Source organism: Carcharhinus amblyrhynchos, chromosome 7, assembly GCF_965287045.1.
Source record: "Carcharhinus amblyrhynchos chromosome 7, sCarAmb.v2.hapA, whole genome shotgun sequence".
Classification (NCBI taxonomy): Eukaryota; Metazoa; Chordata; class Chondrichthyes; order Carcharhiniformes; family Carcharhinidae; genus Carcharhinus; species Carcharhinus amblyrhynchos.
In genome coordinates, this window is record NC_137330.1 from 101323807 (window position 1) to 101349209 (window position 25403).

General features: G+C 42.0%; 1 protein-coding gene across 3 annotated transcripts in view; it reads left to right on the forward strand.

Moving 5' to 3' along the window:
* Window positions 1–25403, forward strand: part of LOC145345157 (uncharacterized) — a 214415-nt gene that overhangs the window by 124571 nt on the left and 64441 nt on the right. For all 3 annotated transcript variants that reach the window (XM_080192832.1, XM_080192833.1, XM_080192834.1), the window contains 5 exons: window positions 5832–9180; window positions 12010–12054; window positions 12138–12256; window positions 21177–21348; window positions 23947–24086. In XM_080192832.1, coding sequence (XP_080048958.1) covers window positions 5832–9180; window positions 12010–12054; window positions 12138–12256; window positions 21177–21348; window positions 23947–24086 — 3825 coding nt within the window. The remainder of the gene's footprint in view (window positions 1–5831; window positions 9181–12009; window positions 12055–12137; window positions 12257–21176; window positions 21349–23946; window positions 24087–25403) is intronic.

Here is a 25403-nt window from a genome sequence, read left to right on the forward strand (position 1 = left end):
CTGAGAAGGTTAGCTAAAAAAACTGCAGTCTTTCTGGTTCTCATGCTGGGTGTTATTCAGAAATATGCCTTGGTTAAGTGATGTTTGGAGGATTAACATTGCATTTTTACATATCTATAGAATATGGAAGAAAGCTTGTAAATAGATCAATCTGTAAATACAGTAGTTTGGAATGACTCAAATCAACTTGTATAAACTGGAAAATTTACAAAATTCACAAATTAAAGTGGTAGAAGTATGTCCAATAGATTAGGTATAAAATAATTATTGACTCTAGGGCTACATTACAATGGTATTCATAATAAAAAAAGTAAAATATCTGGCAACTCATGCTTGTAATTATATAAATATTCACTTTGGTTCGGTGGATAACACAAGACTCATTCCAGAGACAAGAGCACATAATGTAGGCTGAAGCTTTAGGGAGGGATTGTAGAAGATATTAAACCACTAATTGAAGGTGGTGGGACTTTTCTTGTTACCTCTCAATCAACACCACCAAAACAGTCAGTTATTTTTGAGATTACATGCTACATAGCCTATAAAAGAAGTGATTCGACTTGCAAAATATTTAATTGTCTGTGATACACTTTGGACGTCATGAAGATGTGAAAGACACTAGATGAGAAAATTATTTTCATTCTTTAAAGTAGGTAAGGAAATAATAAAAGCCTAAGCTCTCCGTTGAGGCCGGTTGAAGACTGCTTGGGATTGCATGGGCCCTGATTTCCTAGTGAATTGCAAAACTTCCTGCCACAACCCCCACCCAATCACTGACAGCAATGAAACCCTCCCATGGCAATATGGGTTGCTGAGTCGGAACCCTCCAGACAAGACCCCCTTCTCAACCCCCATTACAGAATCACATAATTGATCTTCTCTCCATAACCCTGCATGTTCATTTTTTTAAATAACAGTCTTAATTCCTTTTTGAATGCTTCAATTGAAAGCTCCACCACACTTGTAAGACAGTGCATTCCAAGCCATAACCAATCACTGCATGAGAAAAATGTTTTTCATTCTGTCACGAATGGGAACAACTCCCCCCCCACCCCGTCCACCCCCAACCCCCTGCATTTAGTCAGAACAGACCCTTCATGAATTTGGAAATCTCTATCTAAGTCTTCCTTTCTCTAAGTCTTAATTTCTCCAATCTGTTTCATAATGGAAGTTCTTTACCCCGAAATCATTCTTGTGAATCTTTTCTGCAGTCTCTTCAATGCCTTCACGTTCTTCATTTAGGATGCAGTAATCCAACTGAGACCGAACTAGCAACTTATACAAACTCAATGCAATCTCCTTAGTCTTGTACTCTGCCCCTATTAATAACATCCAGGTTAGTGTATGCTTTAATAATCATTCTTTCAACTTGTCTGCCACTTGCAATGACTTATGCAATCGTACACCCAGGTCCCTTTGCTCTTGCCCCCATTTTAGAGTTGTACCACTTGTTTTAAAACATTTCCCATGTTTTTTCTACCAAAACAAATCACTTCAAATTTATCTGCATTGAGCTTCATCTGCCACCAGTCCATCCCTTCCACCAACTTATCTATGACCTTATGAAGTTCTATACAATCCTCATCACAGTCCATTTGATGAACCCCACCCTCCCACCTTCTTCCCCAGCTCTCCTCTTGATCCCCTGGCCAGCTGATGCCCCCCTGCCCCCTCCCATCTCTCCTGACTCATCTAACCACCTACCCAGCTGCCACCCTGCTCACATATCTCACCTACCTACCCACTTGTACACCTACACACTCACCCATTCACTCATTCATTGTCATTCACTCACACACCGAGTTGCTTGGGGACATTTAAGCATTGAACAGAATATAGCAGCTAATGCTGTAAAACATGGGCACAACTTCTATGCTGATTCTGTTCACTGCTCTCTCTGAGGATTTCTGTTCTGAGGGAGTTCTTCTGCATCATGAATTGGAAATCAGGGCCTTTTCAATGAAAGTGGATAGTTTCTGTGTGATCAACATCAGACATGTTCTGACTGTGATTGGAGACTTTGGGGTGAGCTCTTTCAGAGAATGATCCAAATTGTTCAGTGTTTTTCAAACAATGTTCACAAAGCTTCTGGGCCTTGTTTTCTCCTTGACTTTACTGGCAGTGTAAACCAGAGCACTGTTTTCATTGGTTGTAGCCTCCTAACACCCCATTTAAACTTTTAGGGAGCAGCTAATAATCACCCTCAAGCTGTTTTCTGCCCTAAGTACCTTTAGGGGTGGCACAGTGGTTAGCACTGCTACCTCACAGCACTAGGGACCAGGGCTCGATCCCCGGTTGGGTCACTCTGTGTGGAGTGTGCGTGTTCTTCCCCATGTGTGTATGGGTTTCTTCTGGGTGCTCCAGTTTCCTCCCACAGGCCAAAAGACCTGCTGGTTAGGTGGATTGGCCATGCTAAATTCTCTCTCACTGTACCCGAACAGGCACCAGAGTGTGGCAACTAGGAGATTTTCATAGTAACTTAATTGCAGTGTTAATTTGCCTTGGTGGTTATTTTCCAGACGTCGCTGGATTCCGGGGAAGTGCCGGAGGATTGGAAAACGGCTAATGTTACGCCGTTGTTTAAGAAGGGTGCCAGGCAAAAGGCGGGGAATTACAGGCCGGTTAGTTTAACGTCTGTGGTAGGTAAAATGTTAGAATCCGTCATTAAGGAGGAAATTGCGAGGCATCTTGAAGGGAATTGCTTGATAGGGCAGACGCAACACGGTTTCATTAAAGGGAAGTCGTGTCTGACAAATTTACTGGAGTTCTATGAGGATGTGTCTAGGGCGGTGGATAGAGGAGAGCCGGTGGATGTGGTCTTTCTGGATTTTCAGAAGGCGTTTGATAAGGTACCTCACAAGAGGTTACTGCAGAAGGTCAGAGGACATGGAGTTGGGGGTAGGGTGTTAGCGTGGATAGAGGATTGGTTGTCAAATAGGAGGCAGAGAGTGGGGGTCAATGGGTGCTATTCGGATTGGCGGTTGGTGACTAGTGGGGTGCCCCAGGGGTCGGTGCTGGGGCCTCAGCTATTTACCATTTATATAGATGATCTGGAGGAGGGAACCGAGTGTAGGGTGTCGAAATTTGCTGATGACACCAAGATTGGGGGAAAGGCAAATTGTGCGGAGGGTGTGGAGAGTCTGCAGAAGGATCTAGATAGGCTGGGCGAATGGGCCAGGAAATGGCAAATGGAATTTAATGTTGGCAAGTGTGAGGTGGTCTACTTTGGTAGGAAGAATGGTAGGAAGGACTATTACTTACGTGGCGAAAAACTGCAGCAGGCGACGGTGCAGAGGGACCTCGGGGTCCTTGTGCATGAGTCGCAAAAACCCAGCCTGCAGGTGCAGCAGGTGGTCAGGAAGGCGAATGGGATGCTGGCCTTCATAGCGAGGGGGATTGAATATAAAAGTAGGGAGGTCTTGCTGCAGCTGTATAGGGCATTGGTGAGGCCGCAGCTGGAGTACTGTGTGCAGTTTTGGGCGCCGCACCTGCGCAAGGATATTTTGGCCTTGGAGGGAGTGCAGAGGAGGTTTACTAGGCTGATACCGGAGTTGAGGGGGTTGAGCTATGAGGAGAGGCTGAATAAACTAGGCTTGTACTCGTTATAGTTTAGAAGAATGAGGGGAGATCTCATTGAGACGTATAAGATGATGAATGGGATGGATAGGATAGAGGTGGAAAGACTCTTCCCGCTCAAAAAAGACAGTAGGACTAGGGGGCACAGCCTCAAGATAAAGGGGGGGGCGGTTCAGAACGGAGTTGAGGAGGAACTTCTTCACTCAAAGGGTGGTGAATCTCTGGAATTCTCTGCCCGTTGAAGTGGTGGAGGCTGCCTCGCTAAATATTTTTAAGAAGCGGGTTGATGGGTTTTTGATAAGAGAGGGGATTAAGGGTTATGGGGAGAGGGCGGGAAAGTGGAACTGAGCCACGACAGATCAGCCATGATCTTATTGAATGGCGGGGCAGGCTCGAAGGGCCAGATGGCCTACTCCTGCTCCTATTTCTTATGTTCTTATGTTCTTATGTTTAATGTAAGCCTACGTGTGACATTAATAAATAAACTTAAACTTACTTACACTTATGCATTCTATATTCTTTGTGTTCCATGGAGTTATTTATATAACCGGAAATACCCCTGTATCCAGTTATTTGCAAGTTGCAGTCCCACACGACATTCCAATGTCTCCAGACTTATTTTCCATTATTTCATTGTATATATTTATTTCACGGACTGGATTTTACATTTTACAGCAGGTTATGGGTGACCAAAGAGAAACTGAGTGGTCCACTTGCTTCTGCCCCTGCCATATCAGCTTGTTCAAACAGGTGTGTCAGTCGGATGGCCAATTATTGGCCACCCTGCAGGAAGAAAGCCAATTGAAGGAATAAAGGGGAGGTGGAGGTGGGGGCAGGCTGTAGGCCAGGACATCATCAGCAGAGGGGCAATGCCACAAACAAGAAGCTAGTCATGGTTACAAACATAAAGGCCCTTACTCCCTGAGTGATTCTTATTTTTTATCAAAGGCTCAAAAAATGTCATAAATGAATTTTAAAAGAAATACAGATGCTGACACCTTCACCAGCACAATCTACTATTACATTCAGCCAAGGACCCATTAGCAGGCCTGTTTATCTGCCCTTGCACCATCTTGCCCCGGCTACTGTACAACAAATCTTTTCGTGGCTGAGTCTTCACAGTGCAGCAAGCAACAAAACGTGTTGGACAGCTGAGTTGCTAACAAGTTCAACAGCTTGTTCATTTGTAATTTGAAAATGGCAGATGGGCTGCTGAATTCTGCTCCAACTCACCGTCCACAATTTAGGAAATTGGCACGTTATCACATCCTATTTTATGTTCATACAGCGTGATGGCCCCGCCCAATTTCTAGACATAAAACCCAGGTTCACGTTTCCAATATTAGTGCATGTTAAGTTGCATTTGCACAAAGTACACACATGGATGCCTGACAGGCCAACAAATAAATGTGTGAAAATGTAAGACCTCACAGGGTGGCAACCATTTTATTTCTTGGTCTTGACTGATTTAAGTCTGTTTGTCAATGGTTGCTGGTCACCTTGGTAATTAAATGACATAATCTGATGAAGAGTCACCCTGACTCAAAATGTTAGCTCTGTTCTGTCTCCACAGATGCTGGCAGACCTGCTGAGATTTCCAAGCATTTTCTGTTTTTGTTTCAGATTCCAGCATTCACAAAAGTTTTTCTTTATCTTTGACATCAGTTGATCTTCTGTATAATCTTCAGATGAAGCAGTAGGGTTAGAGGGTGGCTCATTGGATAAGGGTAGGCCATAATAGTGACAACACTATTGAATGTAGCAGTTTAAGAAAAAAGCAGATATTTTGTCATTGGCAGTAGAGGGGAAAGGAAACTCTAATTGAAATGAGCATTTTTTTTTCCAAGTCTCCTTTTATTTAAGAGAAGGAAATCCATTGCACAGTAATTTTATTTATTTTAAAAATAATATTTAATATTTTCCAGTCTGTTTTCTGGGGTCTGGAGAGATCTAGGATGATTATTTCCTTGCTGATAAAGGTGTTACTCCAGGATGCTCCCCATTATTGATGCCAATCATGCAGCCTAGTGGTGAGGGAGATTTCTTTAAAAATCAAACCTCAGTGAGACTAATTTATTTTTTAAAAGGAGAAAAAGTACAATTTCTTAGGTTTCCTTCCTCTTTAAGTATGAGAGAAAAGACCTCACTGCCAGATTAAGAGTCTAATAAATCTGTGCAAGTTTATGACTAGAATGTGGAGCAAGCTTGTTCATCTTTCCTTGTGCAACTTATATTTTATTTCATTGTTCTCACAGCCCATCAACTGGAAAGGGAGATGCACCTGGCACCTTTAGCGCTTCAAATCAACATGAAACCTGCACTGACACTAGAACAGAGGAGGAAGAGACCATTAGAATTACTCTGCCCAAGAAAAAGAAAGCTACAAGTCACCACACAGTTGACTTCTTTGCCACCAAGGACCTGCCTTTAGCCTCAACCAAGAATAAAAAGTATGTCGGTAGCCTAAAGATTCAAATACACAAGTCCGCCAAACAAACAGAATCTCCTGCAACCCAAAGAGGCAAAAATCAGCCCATAGCTCCCATGCATGCTGAAGCATCTGGAGGTGTAAATGAAGACATGGGGCATAAAGTAGATGGAAATTTAAAAGCAATCAATGTGGATGATGGTGATACAAAGCACATTTCTGCAGAGAAACACAAAAATGAAGAAGTGAACAGCACAAGTGCCCCCATTGAAAATGCACTTCTAAAAACATTTCCTGATACTCAGACAGGTGGATCAGAAGAAAATAGCTCGCTTGGTATTGTTTCTTCAGTATTGTGCCCAGACACTGATGTGAACAATTGGTCATTTGCTACAAATATCCCTACGTCTGGAATAAATTTATCTGAAATTGATGCCCCTACAAAAGGTATTGACTCAGTTGCAGTCACCAATGATTTCGACCTGTCTGTACCATTGACTGGAGTAGGATTGCAAAATAGAGAAATGGAAGAGAAGAGCTCATTACCTCTAAGTGTACTGATTTCTGAAACAACAGAGTCTGAAATTGAGAAAGGTGCCCCTGCAAAGGGTGTTAATGAGTTAAAGGCTTTGCGAGATGAGGCAAAAGTTGAATTTGCCCTGCTTGTTCAGCAAAATATACACCATGTGGAACATCAAGACATTGAGACTAAAGACACAACATTACCTCAGAAAGTTCAAGCATCTGCAACTGAACTGTTTGATGCTAAGGCCACAAATGTGAACCATGCTAGTAACCAAAATGATAGACAAAATGTTGCGATATTTGAAGGTGCGCAACAAAGTCCACCAAAACCACAACCTAAAGACATAAAGGATGTAGGTTCACCTGAGAGAGCACAAATGTCTGAAGCAATGCCTGAAACTGAGGGAGAGATGACTGCAAAGAGTGGTACTAAGAACTACCACTTGGTTGCAGGAAAAGCTGAGCTTGCTCAAAAGAGTTCACCAACGTTGCAAATAAATGATTCCAAAGCACAGAACATGTTTCTGCAGCCCATACAAATGCTTAAAAGCACTGAGACTGAAATGAAAAAAGACACAGATGCAAAAATTGTTAATGAACAGCAGGAATGCCTGGGTAAGATAACAGTGGAAGGTGCCTTGCCTATACAGTCAAATTCACCAAAGACACAACAAAGAGCAACTAAGGTGGAGGACACAACACCTCAGGGTGTAGATGTGTCTGAAACAGAGAAGGAGGCATTGACAATATATTTCAATGTGGAAAGATCAGGCACAGATACATTAACAAGTGATATTGTCCTGCCTTTGCAAAAGAGCACAATGGATTCAACATGTAAGGAAAAAGAAATACATAACTCTCCAGCTTCGTGTGTGAAAGACTCTGAAATCACAGTGCGTGAAGTTAAGACAGACACAGCTACAAATATTGTTAGTAACATTGAGTTGGGTCCAAATGGAGCAGCAGTGGAATTTGTACCGCCTTTACTGCTGAACACATCCATGCTAGAAAATATTGACTCTGAAATAAAAGCAACAATACTACCAGGGGCTGAAATGAATAACAAAGCATCTGCAAACAGTTCAAATGAGTTTAATACATTAATCAGTGATGACCTCATCCCACCTATGCAAAAAGGGGCCGTTAACTTGCCACATAGAGAAGCCAATGTATATGACACAGTGTCTACCACAGTGTCTGAAATTCAGAAAGGTGTCACTGAAAATGGTGCCAGTGACAGAGTGACTGGCTCCGCTGGAGCAAATGGGGAGCTTGCTTTCCCTGCAGGGCAAAATGTGTCTGCTTTGGGGAATAGAGGCTTTGGAATAATGGAGGCAACCTTACCTCAGAATACAGAAAAACCAAGCAGCACGGGGTCCAAAATAAATAAAGATTTTCATACTACTGCAACTTTTGAGCAAAAGGCTAGTTCAGAGAATATAATAAACAACCTTGATTTACCTGTGTTGACAAGCACTCCTAAAATGCAACATAAAAACACCGAAGCAGCTGCAGGAAACCTCCCCAGAACAGAAGATACCCAAACAGCAAGTTCTACTGCAAAAAATTCAGAGCTGGGTGCAGTAACAAATGCATTTTCTCTGTCAGGTCAGAACATAAAAGAATCACAACTAAGTGAATCTGTGGTCAAAGAGGCTTCTGGTGTTGGCGATACCTTGATAACTAAAGTGATTGTTGATCCAAATGCAGACCTAGATTCATTAGCGGATGGCTTTGCATCAGTTGTGGAACAAACGGCAAGAACACCCAAGGGAAGTGAATTGAATGTTTCATTCACTGAAGGCAATAGTTTAGACAGCTCTTCAGATATGGAAAGCTTCACAGAAACAATTCGGAAATTTGGGAATCCCATTCATCTGCCCCAAAAGAGGCAACGAGTTCCTAAAACGCCTTTTGTCCCTCCGTTTGCCATGCCACCAATTCAGGAAGACCATACCTCACCAAAAAAGGAGAAAACATTTGATCCAAGTTCATTCAAATGTGGTCTAATGAAAAGCAATAGGAGTACAAACAGAGCACCTCTATCTCTCCTCAAAATGCAACAAATTGAAACAAAGTCTAAAGCAGTCAAACGTGTGTCGGCAGAGCAGAGCTTGCTTTTTAAATCTCTGACAAATAAAAGTTCACGTATACGTTTCTCAAAACAGAACACGGAAAACGATCAGGCTTCTGCATCAGAAAGATCACATTCGGAGGTTGATCATATACTGACCCAAACATCTGTACCATCAACCGAACATGTGATAGAATCAGCTGATCTCTTGCCATCAGCATTGAGAAATGGTAGCGTTGAAGAATTTCAATTTGATATATCAAATCCAACCTTTCCAGAGATCCATTTGCTGAGCTTCTTGGAAAATAATGTGGAAGCTAATACCTCTGAGATGCAAAATAAATCTGATAATTTACAAGAGCAATTGGAAAATGGATTAACCATGCCTGACTTGAAACCAAGTCACTTGGAAATTAATACAGATTTTGGGAGAGATATTACGAGCAGTTGTGCACTTGACGGTGTACCAGCATATCAGGGATCAAGCACTCTCGATGAAAATCAAAATCCCTTAAGCTTATTTAATACTGATTTGTTCACTTCCAATTCACTATTGCCTCGTCTGCCAGAAGTTGAGGTAAGTTCATTTTGGTTATTATTTAGGACTACACTACTTACCATGAAACTTTACATTTAATATTATGATATATATTTCTAAAAATATATCAAGTTAGTTAACAAATAGTTGTCTGTTTTTGAATGAATTGTATTGTTTATCTTTTAAGTGTATGTTATAAAGCATCCTTGACAACTACCATGCTAGAGTAATTTTCAAAATGTATAAATTATTACAAAATAGAATGGAAATGCTCACAAAAGTAATATCTCGAATTCTTTGCGCGAAACAAGCATTCACTTGAGTCTCCTATCTGTACAGCTATATAAAACTGAAAGGGAATGTGCAGATTAGGTACTGTGAGCGTGAAGTTTGTATATTAATTTAGCACATCAGTTAAAGTTGATAATATTTTAAGTTGAATTCTATTTTTCATGACAAACCGTTATTAAAATATAAGTATTCTCCACCACTTTTGTGTATGTTGAAGCTATGGGGTATTGTAAGACACTTATAGATCTATCCTCCTTGTTGGAAGAAATGAGGTCTATGAAGGAGACCTGATATTGTATGTTGAAACTGGGTAAAGACTTATTCAACTCTCTCTGTCCATTGAGTGATCCTCGTAACATTACAAATTTAATTTGGCCACCATTACACTGTGGAATATCTTCATTGATCATAAATACTGCTTTGAAGGCAAGCGTATAACAGTAAAATTTAGTATGTTAATTCAGCTAAAAGCTTTTTTTATTCAGTTGTGGGACATGGGCATTGTTGACTGTCCAGCATTTATTGCTCATCCCTAGTTGCCCTTGAGAAGGTCGTGGTGAGCTGCATTCTTGAAACTTGCTGTCCAAATACTGTGGGTTGACCCATAATGTGGTTAGGGAGGGAATTCCATGATTTTGACCCAGCAACTGTGAAGGAATGACAATATATTTGCTTGGTCAAAACTGTCAGCCAGTGATCCCTGTTTCTCATCACTTTTCCAATTACATTTACCAGAAAGTATGTATGTGTGCATGCATGCATGTAAAACCAGGATTATGGCTTAGCTGTAATATTCATGGCCAGTTTTCCTGCTTGAATGACCATTTTAGTAAGCTACTAGGGATGGACAGACCAGCACCAGTGTAATCTTGTAATTCAAAAGAACAGTTGGGTGCAGAATGGAGAAAACGTATAGAGGAAGACTTATATGGTCAGGTCTGTACAGCAGTAGGAAGAAATTGTTTACGTATCTAAATGAAACATTTTGTCTACTTTTTCCAATTAAGTTTTGAGTTTGCTTACATTATGGACATGGGAAAAACTTTCAGAATAACAAATATATTTTACTCTCCCCTCTGAAAGGAAACAGGATAAGAAGTTCACAATATTTCTGTCAGTCATCAGATGAGCCAAATGCCCGTCTTTATAATCTGCTTCAGACATTTCAATATATTTAGTTTTAAAGCCTTTGTTGACATAGCTGTGCAGTGGAATTACATAACGAATACTTAGCTGAGCTCTAAACCACTGACAGATTCAACTCTTGACGGGGTTGTTTACACAGCTGTGAAAAGGATTGTTTGACAGTTCTACGAGCCATCTTTCTTTGAAATTAGGTTTTTAATGCCTGTTTATTTTGACATGATTAAGAAGTGTAACGAAGATTAAAGCTTTTTTCAATTGGGGTGGGAATCACAAAGTTGCCCCAACTATGTTTAAATTCCTGTCTGTTTCCCAACAAGGGGCTTTATTATTTGAAAATTGGATGCAATGCCTACCTACATTTCCTCAGAGACTGCATTGAAGTAAATCATTGTACATGAAATACTTTGGAATGTTTCTTAGCAGTGTGATTAGGTGTTATATAAATAAATACAATTTGTAAATTATCACACAATGGCTGGGATTTTTTTAGACCAGAAAGGTGCTTATATACCTATAGGAGATCTAGTGGGGTCAGCTCTGTAGGGGCAGCCCAAAAGAATCAAATAGCCTTCTGGCACCTAATTAATTGATGTTGGGTCATGTCTGTGTTTGAGATCCTCACCAATAGAAGCCTACCTGCTGACTGTTGAGGCCAGCAACTTGTCACTGCCACCAGAGCCATTGGGAATGTTGGTTGCTGCAGGCACTGTACCCACCCAAAGCCAGGATCCTATGGAAGGCCACAGGTGAATGAAGGCAAGATGTGGCACATGGGGAGGACAAGGATAAAAGAGGCTTTCAGTGGCCACTCCTTGCCTAATGTTTGACTCCTTGATTGGGCACAGCGTGCCTGGTGGTGAGGGAACTCTGTTGGATGGACACCGGCAAACTGAACAGGATTTGAAGGGTGCAGGAGATGCATATGACGTCTACTAATTGTGGCAAGCTCAAAGATAATTGGCGGATTTTCCGGCCGCGCTCACCCCAAACTTGGAAAATCACGCCCGAGGTCAACGGACCTTTGTATGATCTCTCCCCGTCTGCTACAATTCCCATAGTGGGCAGGACAGGAAAAGTCCCGCTAATAGATGACAGTTGTATTATTAATGAGCCTAATTGTCATTTCCCAATCAGTGGCTGAGAATCGCAGTAGTTCCCTGTGCTAAGAGCTTGACAAAGTGCCTTTCTGAGAAGTGGGTCTGGTCACCATGACATCTGCCAAGGTGGACTGCATAAAATCTAGCCCATAGATTGCACGTTTTATGACCATTAGTTGTATACTTAACAGAAGAAAATTCAGGAACTGACTCGGGGGAAATGATTTGTGGAGTTCTTCCAATGTCCAGGTAATGTGGGTGAAACATTGCAGAAAATAATTGGATGTTAAAATATATTTAATGACAGCTAACTAGATTTTGATTCCATTGATAGGTACCTGGAACAAGAGAATTAACATTAAATTCAAGACCTGGAAAGGTAAGAATCATGTGCCAATAATTAATGAAGCAATTTGTTAATGAACCACAATGCAGGGCTTTTAAATACCATCTATTTTTCAGATTGTGATTTACAATCAGCCCAATCTTTGTGGAGAAGCTATTGAAGTCTTCCATGATGTTCAGGATGCTACACCCTGGATGCTGGGCCCTGAAACTTCCATCAGGGTAGTAAGAGGCTGGTAAGATATTCAGTTGCTTTGCAGTGTGGCACTGTACTCTGTTAAAGATACCAAGTAATACAAGTTATCGTTCATGCTCATTGCCCTGAGATACTAACTAATGTTCATATCAAATTGAACTTCATTGTAATACTGTTCCCTATGACTTTGTCATAGCGTTGTTCTTGGATAATATTGCAAACAAAGTTATACAAAGAACAACACAGCACGGGAAACAGGCCCTTCGGCCCAACGAGCCCGCGCCGCCGTCCCATTGTCTCAGTGACCTATTCATGATTTTAGTCTACGCCTAATATGCGAGGATCAGGGAGGTCCAATATAGGGACAATTTGTTACCCTATCAATCAGCCTAAAAGCGCATCTTTGGGATGTGGGAGGAAACCAGAGCACCCGGAGGAAACCCACACAACCACGGGGAGAACGCGCAAACTCCCACAGACACAGGCCCAAATCCATGTGTCCGCATGCTATTGCCTCATGCTAAAAACTGTGCGAAATAAGTAGAATCCCTACAGTGCAGAATGAGGCCATTCAGCTCTTTGAGTCTGCACTGACAACAATCCCACCTGGGCCCTATCTCTGTAACTCCACACATTTACTAATCCCCCGACATTTCCCCCCCCCCAGCACTAAGGAGCAATTTAGCATGACCAATCAACCTACCCTGCACATGCTTCTTCCGGTTTTGTGGACTGTGGGAAGAAACCGGAGCACCCATGCGGACACGGAGAGAATGAGCAAACTTCACATAGACGGCCACCCAGAATAGAACCCGGATCCCTGGCACTGTGAGGCAGCAGTGCTATCTAAGTGCTAACCACTGTGCCACCATGCCGCTAATATTCAAAACATTGAAAGTATGAAATTGAACTTATCTGTGTTTTGTCTCAATAAAAATAAATTAAACAGTGAAAAATTGAAGTAGAATCAGAAAAGCTATAAACATATGTTTGGTCAGTATCTGAAAAGAGAAACAACAGATTAAAATTTCAAACAGAGACTCATCATCTAAGATTAGCAGACATGTAGTTTTTGTGTTCAGCATTTGGTGATTTAGATATGATTCTGCATCAAATGCTGAGAGTTCAGGCGGGTCTGTAATTTGAGCTTGCTAAGACATGAAGGAACTCTGTTGTATCGCAGTTGGGGAGTACAATATTTCTTTTGATTTTGTATGAGGTGATTTATAATGACTAATTGTGTAGTTATGCAACATAAAAGTTGGCACAAAATGGTTTTGTTCCACACAGGCACAACCAGATGTAAATTCATTTTAATTCAATAGCAGAATTTAAACCTTATAACAATATCTCACTTGTTATAATTCCTTTGACAGATAGCTTTAAAAAATGTGAATTCTCAGTAACCAACTTAAAAGAATCACACAAGATTTCAAGTCTTCTCACGGACTGGCCCAGCACTCATTGCCCATCCCTAATTGCCCCAGAACTGAATGGCTTATTGGGCTGTTACAGAGGGTACTTTAGATTCAACTGCATTGCTGTGGATCTGGAGTCACATGTAGGTCAGACCAGGAAGGATAGCAGATTTCCTTCCCTGAAGGGCATTAGTGGACCAGATGGGTTTTTACAAAAGTTGACAATGGTTTGATGGTTGTCATTAGACTTTTAATTCCAGTTTTTTATTGAATTCAAATTTCAATATCTGCCACAGTGGGATTTGAACCCAAGTCCTTGAGCATTACCCTGAATTTCTAGATTACTAGTTGAGTGATAATACCACTATGCCATTGCCCCTCTGAAACAAACTAAAATCAACATCAACCAAAAATTACTTAGGAGACAACTAATGTTTTTAACCAGTGTGTAGATAATCTTTAGTAGTGTCTGAATATGACAGATAACTGCATAACATATATACATTAAGCACGGTCTCTTCAGAATTGCACTTTCTATAGGAAAAAGTCCAAAATCATTCCCAACTTCCCATGGCTGACTTCTCCCCATTTAGCTGAATCGTAATGTCCAGAGTCCATTGAAAATTATTTCTGTCAGTCCTCTGAGAATTCCTGAAGCTGCCTCCAGCAGTATGGCTCACTCCAATAATTTTTCCCCAACCATAGCAGGATGAATCCTTAAATGTCCACAGATTCCATTTTGTTTGACCAGGTAACATCTTCCTACCCATATTCGTAGCTCACAGTGAAAACAGCCTTTTCACTCTGTTGACTGCAGCAGCTGATCCATATTTCTCTTTCTCTTGGACCCTCTGTTCAAAGTCTCTGAGAATTAAATCTGCAATAGCAAAAACATTTGCCTCTCTGTTTGTGTTCCGGTGTTAAATCTGACATAAATATTTCAGTAGAACTAATAGGAGTAAAACCATGATCAGGCAGGGGACGAGGCTGGCCCATTGAATGGAGGGGAGGGGGTGGGCGAGTGGGGAGGTAGGCGGAGGGATGGGGAGCGAGGTGTACTGACGCCTGCGCTTGTGGTTTCATTAAGCTAGGGTAGAGGAAAGGATCAGGGTGAGCAATGAGATTAAACCGAGGCTTTACCTGGTGCAATTTTTCAAAGCCATCTCAGCCTTTTGGCTAAGATGAAGCGTTAGAGCAAGCTGGGGAGGGGATGCAAAGTCTTGTCAGCTTGGATCTTGTTTGTCCCTCATGTGGGAACCATGATTGGACTTAATTTGAATTAGCTTTTTTGATTGAAAATAAAGTACTGCAAGGTACCAATAAAAAAAATTAAAAAAAACACTTGGCCTCCCCCCAATCTGGCTCCCCATGGTAACCAGGTTACACCAGCTTGTCATGGGGCAGAACAAACAGGAAGTCACATGTCTCTTTTCATTGCGTTGTTTTAATTTAAAGAGCCAGTCCAAAATGTAACCATTTTATGAAACCTTGCATTCTTAAAACCTCTCTGCAAATGATGAAAAACTATCAGCATGGTAATAAATTTTCTACAACACTATCAAAATTTATCATTGTAAATATCTCATCATCTATTTTACTAAATATAGTAGAAATAATATTCTCTCCCTTGTTGTTACCTTACACCATTAAACAGTCCGATTTGGTCGCGTTATAAGACTTACGTTGTCACACCCAATCTCAAGTAACTATTTGGATTTAAAGTTCAGTTTAGATGAGATTTTGGAATTCCAACTCTCTTCCAAATGAAAGTTCATTTTACTCTTGGCGGCTTCATTTCACATCATTTGCAGTAGCAAATTTCCTTTCTGACTTTGACTGGGTTTCTAAGTCCCGGGTTAGAAAACCCGTACTTGATTTGGTCTGGTTAAATTTGTCCAGAACAACGTTGCTGATATCTGATTGTCCCTCAAGCTTTCTGGTGTGAATCGCAAACCCAGAAGAAACTCTGTCATAATGCTCCTTAATCTCTAGATTTAGCAATTTCCATTGTTCTGCTTTAAACCTTGGCCCGGTTCTCCCATTTTGAGGCCAAGTGCCCATGCCAACAGGAAAACGGGAGTGTTTCCCATTTGCTTTGGCAGCATCTTTCACTTGCGGATTCACCCACCTGAAAGATTCAAAGAAGCTCATTTTGAGAAACCTGCCGGCCTGCCCCACTGTCCCGAGACCATGTTGCCATTTATAAATGACGACCCGGTCTCAGCACTCACTTACCGGACCTCCTTCCCCCAAAAAATGAAATGGTGCCAGTGCTTGCCCCCAGCCCGAGCCCATCCAACCCCCGGGATCTTTGAGGGACCCTACCTCTACAGCCTGGCAGCAGCAGAGAGGCAAATGGCCACTGGACCTGCTTCCTCGAGCCCCCTCGAGGCCTAAGGCACCAGGCCAGGGTGTCAGTGCAGTAGTATCAAGGGGCAGTGCACTGTTAACACTGCCAAGATTCTTGGCATAAGGGAGGCTGTGTGGAGTGATCTGAGGGGAGAGGGTGCTGTGTGGGGAGCTTGAGGGAGAAAGGGGCTTTGAGGATGGTCTGAGGGGGAGGGGTGGCCTGAGGGGTTCAGGCCAGGTCAGCTTGTTGCCTGCTTGGTGTGTGGATGGGGTGAATCGTGTTTTGGGTGGTTGGGGTTGGGGAAGGAGGGTGCGGGGGAGGGGGCAGATGCCCCTCTTTTCTGAGGGTTTGATGGTGCACTCCTGGATCATTGATTTTCAGCACTCCATGATGGAAGGCTAGTGAATGGCCTGCCAAAGCCGCTAATGACATTCAAAGGAACAGGTTTACATAATTATCGGGTTGCTGCCCAGTCTGGGTGGGAACCAATCAGGGCCAGCGAGGCAGATCGAGTGAATCCCGAGAATGCTCATGCCCAGCGGAAATCCTGATTTTTTTTTCGGGACAACGTGCCATTCATCGAGACATCAGGATTCCCGCCAGCTATCTGAAGGGATTGGAAAATCGTCCCCTACATTGTCATTTGGGTGTTGACCTCTTAACGCAGTCTCTAAACCATCGTTTCCCGATTTTCATTCTCTTTCATGACTGCATATTGTTTTAATATCCAAACCTATAAAGGAAGCCACAATGAGCCATACAATTGAATCATCCTGCAATTTGAATGCAGAGGTACTTATGTGTTTAAGTCATTTTCCATGATTGATACTTTTAGCATTCTTCTCCAGGAAATGCAGATTTAATACTGCCTCTTTCTGTGCAAGCAGCTCATTCTTTTGCCAAGTAAAATCTTGAATGACTTCATAAACATTCTGATTTTTTTTTTTAGTCAGTTCATAAATTCATTTAAATTCTTTTGCTTTTTTTCATTTTACAGCTCAGCATGGTGGCACAGTGGTTAGCACTGCTGCCCCACAATTCCGGCCTTGGGTGACTGTCTGTATGGAGTTTGCATTTTCTCCCTGTGTCTGTGTGAGTTTTCCCTGGGTGCTCCTCTCGCAGTCCATGCAAAATTGCACCATAGTGTCCAAAGATGTGTAGATTAGTGGAGTAGGGTGGGGTGTGTTGGAGAGTCGGTGCAGATTTGATGGGCCAAGTGGCCTCCTTCTACATTGTAGGGATTCTATGATATGCTTTTCATGATTATTTTCTTGCAAGAAGTTTCGATTTACATCAAAAATGCAAATCCTTCTTCGTAGCACTGTGGTGTCTGTAACAGTCGTAGTTGAGTCTTTTAGTTTCAAAATGTTACTTTCCTTCGTTGCATTATCATGTTTAAGTGCTGTTGCTGTCTGTTTCAACATCTCTTGCTTAGGGTCTGCATGCAGGTTTGATTCAGATAGCTTCAATTCATCTCCCATTGTTATTAACTTTTTGTTATCAGTTTAATGTTCCAATGCTCCTTTAAGTTCAGTAATCTCAGTTTTTGACTCTAAACACATCCTTAGTTCAAAGAGTCACTGAAATCTTGCTGCCATTTATGACTTTTGGTCCCACTGAAGGCAAATAGCCACTGAACCTGCTTCCTCGAGCTCCCTGGCCTAAGGCGCCAGGCCAGGGTGTCAGTGCAGTAGTATCAAGGGGCAGTGCACTGTTAGCACTGCCAAGATTCTTGGCATAAGGGAGGCTGTGTGGGGTGATCTGAGGGGAGAGGGTGCTGTGTGGGGAGCTTGAGGGAGAAAGGGGCATTGAGGATGATCTGAGGGGGAGGGTTGGCCTGAGGGGTTCAGGCCGGGTCAGCTTGTTGCCTGCTTGGTGTGTGGATGGGGTGAATCGTGTTTTGAGTGGTTGCGGGGATGGGTGGTTGGTGTTGGGGGCGTGGCGGATGTCCCTCTTTTCTGAGGGTTTGATGGTGTGCCCCTGGATCATTTATTTTCAGCACTCCATTATGGAAGGCTAGTGAATGGCCTGCCAAAGCCGCTTATGACATTCAAAGGAACAGGTTTACATAATTATCGGGTTGCCACCCAGTCTGGGTGGGAACCCAATCAGGGCCAGCGAGGCAGATCGAGTGAATCCCGAGAATGCTCATGCCCAATGGAAATCCTGCCATAGGTTTCTCATTGAACCCCATTGACAATGATGGGACCATAAAATTTCCCCTGCCAACGAGTGACATGCTGCCTCCCACTGCCTCGAGACACCCTATGGAATGAGAGCCAACAATTTCCACAGCAGGATTAAAAGTCATGAATTTCTGTCCAACATTTTAATTTTATAGTTTCACTGATTTTTTTTCTGAAACCACTGGTTTGTTTGCCAGCTCTAACCACCGAAAATGTGGCGACCTCACCCTTAAACACAAAGTCATTATAATCCTCTTTGCTCTGGTCTTCTCCAGTGGCAAATATGTTCAAAGCTATCAGTTTGACACAAGCTGTCCATACCATACAGTGTTCTCTGAAACTGCACCAGGTGTTCCCACAAAGGCCGCTGCTTTCCTGTTCAGTTTTGAACAAACCGCTTTGACATGTTCCCTCTTGTGACAAAAGAAGCATGTTGGCCTCATTGAAATATACATACTCTCCACACTTTTTAAACTACTCTGCCTTCATTTTTGCTATTTTCCTCACTGTAACCATTATTCTGCTCATTATTAGATCCCATACCTCTCTGATTTCTGTGTGGATCTGCATACAATGGCCTTCTGCTGTTCACGTGTTTGTGAGACAATTTGTAGTCATCAGCCATTGTTGAAGATGTCTTTGTTTTAGAAGCTTTATGATCTTCTAGGTAGAACCTCGTTCCTAAAGGAACACTGTTTTTCAATTCTTCCATCAGCATTACTCTCTAAGTAGTTTTCAAAATCTTAATCAATCTTCATAGCCTTATACCACCTACTCCAATAAAACCTCACTTTCTCTGGCAAACTTTATAGAAGTCTGATATTTCTAGCATTAGCTCATGGGCATTAAGAACAGCATTCTTCACTGTTTCGTAATAATGAGATTGTAGATCTGAAAGAGATCAATACGCCTCTATTGTGGAATTTAGTGCTTTCGCTATGAACAAGCTTTTCAATAATTTTGTCCACTTTTCCTGTAGTCACTGCCATTCTGTAGCAATTTTCTCAAATGACACGAAATATGTTTCAACCCATTCTTCACTGAATGTTGCCCCTTTCCCTGAAATGAGTTGTCACATTAAAATGATGGTTATTCTCAGTGAACTTAATTTCGGCAGGCGACCAAGCTCAAAGAGAAATATTCTGTGCACAACGGTTGACAGCCAATACACTGTGTTCCTTTCTCATGTCTAAGCCCCCTCCCCATTTCAGGAAATCAACCTTCAGAAAAATCATTGGGTCACCTGACACAGCCCCAAGACAGATGCTCGTTTAAGTGAACTAGAGGGAGGTCATGGTCTACAACTCTGGCCGCCAGACATCCCGCCAGCTGTTCAGTTTAGACCGGTCAGTAGAAGACCAATTCAGGAAACTTGTGGTCTTGAAACCCAGCCTGCAGCCATTGAATTATTGTTGTTTTATATGATGTGACGTGATGACAGGGGCTCAGGAGTGGGAGTTGGCAATCCACACACTTCCAGCTGTGATTCTCACCCACCAAAATGCCCTGTATTATTCAGCCCCATGAACGAAATCAGAGTCGTTGGGTGGGATTTTGCGGCCTCACTCATTCCAAAATCATAGAATCCTGCCTGTCTATCCCCCCCTCCCCGTTCCCCCCACACCCCGAACGATTCCCATGATGGCGGGACAGTAAAATTCCAGCTGCTGTCAATTTTTCTCGCTCCCCAGCACCTTCCCAAGCTTATATTTTTAAATTTCTTTTTCTAATTCCAGTTGTTTTATTTGCAATTGAATTCCAAACAATTCAACCTATTCGCTGCTGGGATTATTTTCTCCCCCTCAAGATTCAGATGTTGAATCAATTTTCAGCAATCACTGCCTTCCTTAGCCCTGGCTTGTAAATCTATTTCCGGTTTCTCAGCCACCATCTTCAGATTAACTTTTGTTAACTGTTGCAAGATGTTCACTCTTAGTCCACTCTTTCTATAAGAGACTGAGCAATGGGACGAAGTCATGCCGTTTGTTCAATGAATTTAGCAAAAGTAAAAACCTAGTTCACTTAACATCTGCCAATCCAGTGTACTTACTCATTCCCAGCTTCTGGGTTTGTATCCGAGACAATTCCCCCAATTCGTTGTGATCTTGTGCAAACTGATAACTTAAAAATCAGACATGAATTATCAGTAAGCAACTTAAGGAAATTGTGTGACATGTTTCAAGCTTAAGATTTTTGCTGTAACAGTCAAACCAAAATCAACACAATCAATTACTTAATAGGTAACTAATATTCTGAACTACAGAACAGATTATTCTGATTAGTGTCGTAACACAACACATAACTTTGCAAAATTGCAGTCTTTATAGGAAATATTCCAGAGTCATTCTCAGCTACCAATGGGTTCACTGAGTTCTAAGTCCTCTAACCACTGAAGGTCCTTTCTCATCGTCCTTTGAGAATTCCTCAACCGACCTCTCGAAGGTTGGCTGCCAGGGCAAATCTTTAGGACGCTTAGAAGTTCACGGGTTCCATCATTTTGACTGGGGTACACCTTTGTATCCACTTTCTGTCTAATAGCTAACAGTGAACTGACCACAGCAACTGGTCCCTCACCCTTCTCCCGCCACGTGCTCAAAGTCTTTGCGACAGTAAGCCTGCGAGTGCAAAATCATCTGCCTCTCCCTTTGTGGTAAGTTGTTAAACCTGGTGCATGCAGTTCAATAGAACAAAACTGAGATCCTTGTCTCCATGGCAACCAGTTCACAGCAGCTTATTGCTGAGCAGAACCAGCAAGAGGTCACATGTTCCTTTTCATTGCATCATTTTACCCTGTGTTTAAAGAGATCATCGAAAACATAAGCGTCTTATAGAACCTTGAATTCTTAACATGGCCCATATCCCTCTTTACTTTGGAATGTTTATTATGAATAGATTAAAAATGGTAACTAGACATTAAAATTTAAGTAGAATTGTTAGTGTGAGACAAAATACCAAGTGACTGACTTTCATAATATTGATAGTAATATTCTAAACTTTTCCCAACAGTTGGCTTATTTATCAGAAGCCTAACTTTGAAGGCGATAAGATTGCATTGGAGGAAGATACCTTGCAGCTTTCAGATGTTTGGGGAAATGGTGTAGCTGAAGACAATTGTGATGATACAAACATATTTACCCCAAAAGAAATTCTTATTGGCTCTTTAAGAAGGATAGTCAAGGTAAGTATGCTTTATAAGTATTTCAGTCAAAATTAAACCAGTTATTGATGCATATATTGGATCTCGTTTATTGTCAGTGTGAAAGATTGGAGTCAAGAATTATACGCAGATTTTTCTGCCTTAACATTTTGCTGGGAAATTGTAATAACTTCAATCAGGCCACTGAGGTTGGCCTATTGGAATATGAACTTCCAGATTAAGGAGTCAATTGATGGGCCAATTAGGGACTGTTTAACTGGGAGTGTCAATTCCTCTGGCACTCCTAAAGGTAGACTGCCTACTGATAGTACTCTGTGTACTGCTGTTGGAATTGTAAATAAAAGGATTCTGGTGAATGGACTTCTGCCTCCTAAGACTTATTACAGTAACTATCCAGGTATGCAAATCAGAACTGTTCAAAGTCCCTGACTCTAACTCTGAGTCAGAAATCTTTTTGGAAGGTCCCAGGGAGATTGCCCAGAAGAAGTGGCAATTCAGTGGCAATTCCCACGGAGTCAGTGCATTGGATGTCCAAGGGACCCCATAGCACATCTTCCAGACTACATCTGGTTTCTAACTATCTGGAGATCAGAAGACCTGGTCCACTGAATCCAGTCCAGAGTTGTGTAGGTTAGGTGGATTGGCCATGGTAAGTAGAACATAGAACACTACAGCACAAACAGGCCCTTCGGCCCACGAGTTGCGCCGATCACATCAACACCTACCAACCTACAGACCTATCTATAACCCTCAATCTCATTAAACCCCATATACTCATCCAGAAGTCTTTTAAAAGACCCCAGCGAGTTCGCCTCCACCACCACTGACGGCAGCCGATTCCATTCACTCACCACCCTCTGAGTGAAAAACTTACCCCTAACATCACTTCTGAGCTTCCCTCCTTGCACCTTAAATCTGTGTCCTCTCGTAGCAACCATTTCAACCCGGGGAAATAGCCTCTGAGAGTCCACCCTATCTATTCCTCTCAACATTTTGTAAACCTCTATCAGGTCGCCTCTCAACCTTCGTCTCTCCAGGGAAAAGAGTCCCAGCTCCCTCAACCTAACTTCATAAGGCATGCCTCCCAGTCCAGGCAACATCCTTGTAAATCTCCTCTGTACCCTCACAATAGCTTCTACATCTTTCCTATAGTGAGGCGACCAGAACTGCGCACAATACTCTAAATGAGGCCTGACAAGGGTCTTATAAAGTTGCAGCATTACCTCCCGACTCCTAAACTCAATCCCTCGATTAATGAAGGCCAGTACACCATACGCCTTCTTGACCACCTCCTCCACCTGCGAGGCCGATTTAAGAGTCCTGTGGACCCGGACCCCTAGATCCTTCTGCTCTTCAACACTACTCAGACTTCTGCCCTTGATAGTGTACTCGTTCATCCTGTTGGTTCTGCCAAAATGGACGACTACACATTTATCCGCGTTGAAGTCCATCTGCCACTTCTCCGCCCAGTCCTGCATCCTATCTATGTCCTGCTGCAACTTTTGCCATCCTTCCAGACCATCCACAACACCACCGACCTTAGTGTCATCAGCGAACTTACTTACCCATCCCTCCACTTCCTCATCCAGGTCATTTATGAAAATGACAAACAAGGGTCCCAGAACAGATCCTTGAGGCACACCGCTGGTGACTGACCTCCATTCAGAAAAAGCCCCATCCACAACCACTCTCTGCCTTCTGCAGGCAAGCCAATTTTGGATCCACAAGGCCAAAGGCCCTTGGATCCCATGCCCTCTCACATGAGGTTACAGAGATAGGGCAGGGGGAAGGAAGAGATGGGCCTGGGTAAAATGCTCTTTTGGAGAGTCGGTGGAGACCTGATGGACCAAATGCTCTGTAGGGACTCTATGGTTCTATGGGTGCTGACAATTTGTTGCTGCTGAGCAAACCTGTGCTTGTGGCAAGACAGCAAGTCAGTCATGTCTTCAATGTGAAAAGTAGCTATGAGTAGCAAACAGAATTTCTTCCTATACGAAGTTTGTGAAATTTTGGAACATTTGTTGATTGCTATCCTTGGGTGGGATGTAAAGCTTACAGGATCTTTTGGTCTTAACATTTTAGGGTTTTCAATACAAAGTAAACAAGAAATGTTACGTAGATTGGAGGGGAAGAAAGAGAATGAATGGCTACACCATTCTTGATGTTTATAGTTGACGAATCTGGTTGGCATAAATGAACCTAAATTTGTTGGTTAGCATCATTTGGGGGAGGGTGAAAGACGAAGGGGGAAGTGAAGAGATAACAAAAATAGAATGTCTCAAATCCAAATGAATGGAAAAAGTATAAACCCAGAAACAACTGAATACACTGTTCTGTTGTACTGCACGCTGCTAATCACCATGTTTTCCAGAATTTAGTGTTGGAGAAAATAGTCACAAATTTGCATGAGGTCTAAAGGATCATCTCGAAATAAAGGTGGTCTAAAAATATAAGTACCATGATGACAGTAGACATGACATCCTGTAGAAGGAGATTATAATGATGCCTTGATTCATGTCAGCATGTTTTGAGATCATCACATTTTAAAACTTTTTTGTTGGGTGTCAAATAATTACAAGGAGTATGATGGCCTGAAGAACTCATTTGTTACTTTTTCAGACATGGGGTTTACCTGAAATAGAACTATGTACAGAACTGCATGGTTTGCAAAGCAAAACAACATATGTTGATGATATGGAAGAAATACATTCATATGGGATTCTGGAGCCAACATTATCCCTTGAAGTGTATGCAGGAGCGTAAGTAGAATGTGTCAATCCTACAAAAGCTCTATTGTTGTACTGACAGAAAGTGAATTTCAACTGAATGCCTGTGCCCGCTTTGCAAGAATTAGTTTACATAACACCCTACTTCCAATCTTCTTTTGACTAAGAATATTATTCTGTTGAAATTGCCCCCACAGTAATTTTGCTGGCTGTAACTTTGTGGAAAAGTCTGAAATGCTCAATAAATCAAATAAGTTAGCAAAAGGATAACATTGTAATTATGGAATGAATGATGGTATGATCTTTGTCCTCTGAATTTATAAGGAAAGTTGGAGTCTTGCAAACTGCTGCACTGAGTACAGTTTTTGCTCTTCAACTGATAGGTGAAACAACCTAGGACTTTGATCTTGTTCTAGTCAAAACAAACAACTTAGAGATATTCGGCTTGTTTGGAACACGGTAACTAGATTGGGAATTTTCTATTGGTAACCCATTACTTGTGTGATCCTGTGCCAATGATATACCTTGTTTTTTTTTACATATTAATGTATAACTTATGTGTGCACTATACGAGATGTTGTTAATGTAACGTGGGTGTGTATTTCCAGTGTTTGTGGTTGATCAAATATTTATTTGTTTTATCTTCTTTACTGTCCCAGTGATGGTTCGCACAGAGATACCAAACTCCCAGAGGGATATCAAACAAGCATCAGTTCCTTTACATGAGAAAATAAGGTTCCTGAAGTCTATTTCAGGCTGGGGCACTACAGGCTCATTTTTTTTGTCACTACCAATATGGCAGCCCATGTACTTGCAGCTTGCCTTGTGAGTGTACTTCCCTGCTTGCCAGATTGGAATTTATGAGACCATTTTGCACCCAAAAAACAGTTCTCAAATAAAATTCTTAAATAAAATTTGCACTATGTTTTTTTCATTGATAGCAAATTGAGCCTTACTTGCATGTTTAATTCTCAAGCTCTTTAATTTCTGCTGACGGACTTGAAACATTGACTGAAATTTTCCAGCTGCTCACGCCAGAGGGATCTACCAGCCCTGCTGATGGCGCTCATTCCCCCCCCCCCCCACCCCTCCAAACCACCCCAACCCACCATCCTCATGGGTTTCCCTGCAATGAGGGGTGCATTCAACAGGAATCCTCATTGGCAACAGCGAGACCAGAAAATCCCTATTGACTGACTAAATGGATTTTATTCTCCCCTAATTTGATGTGCGTTAATCCATTCAGAAGTTGATAGCTTGCTTCTTTTTTTCACTTTTCCTACTGCTTTATTACAGCAATGATATTTGGTTTGCTTTGCTGAATGCATTAGAATTTTGTATTGAACTATA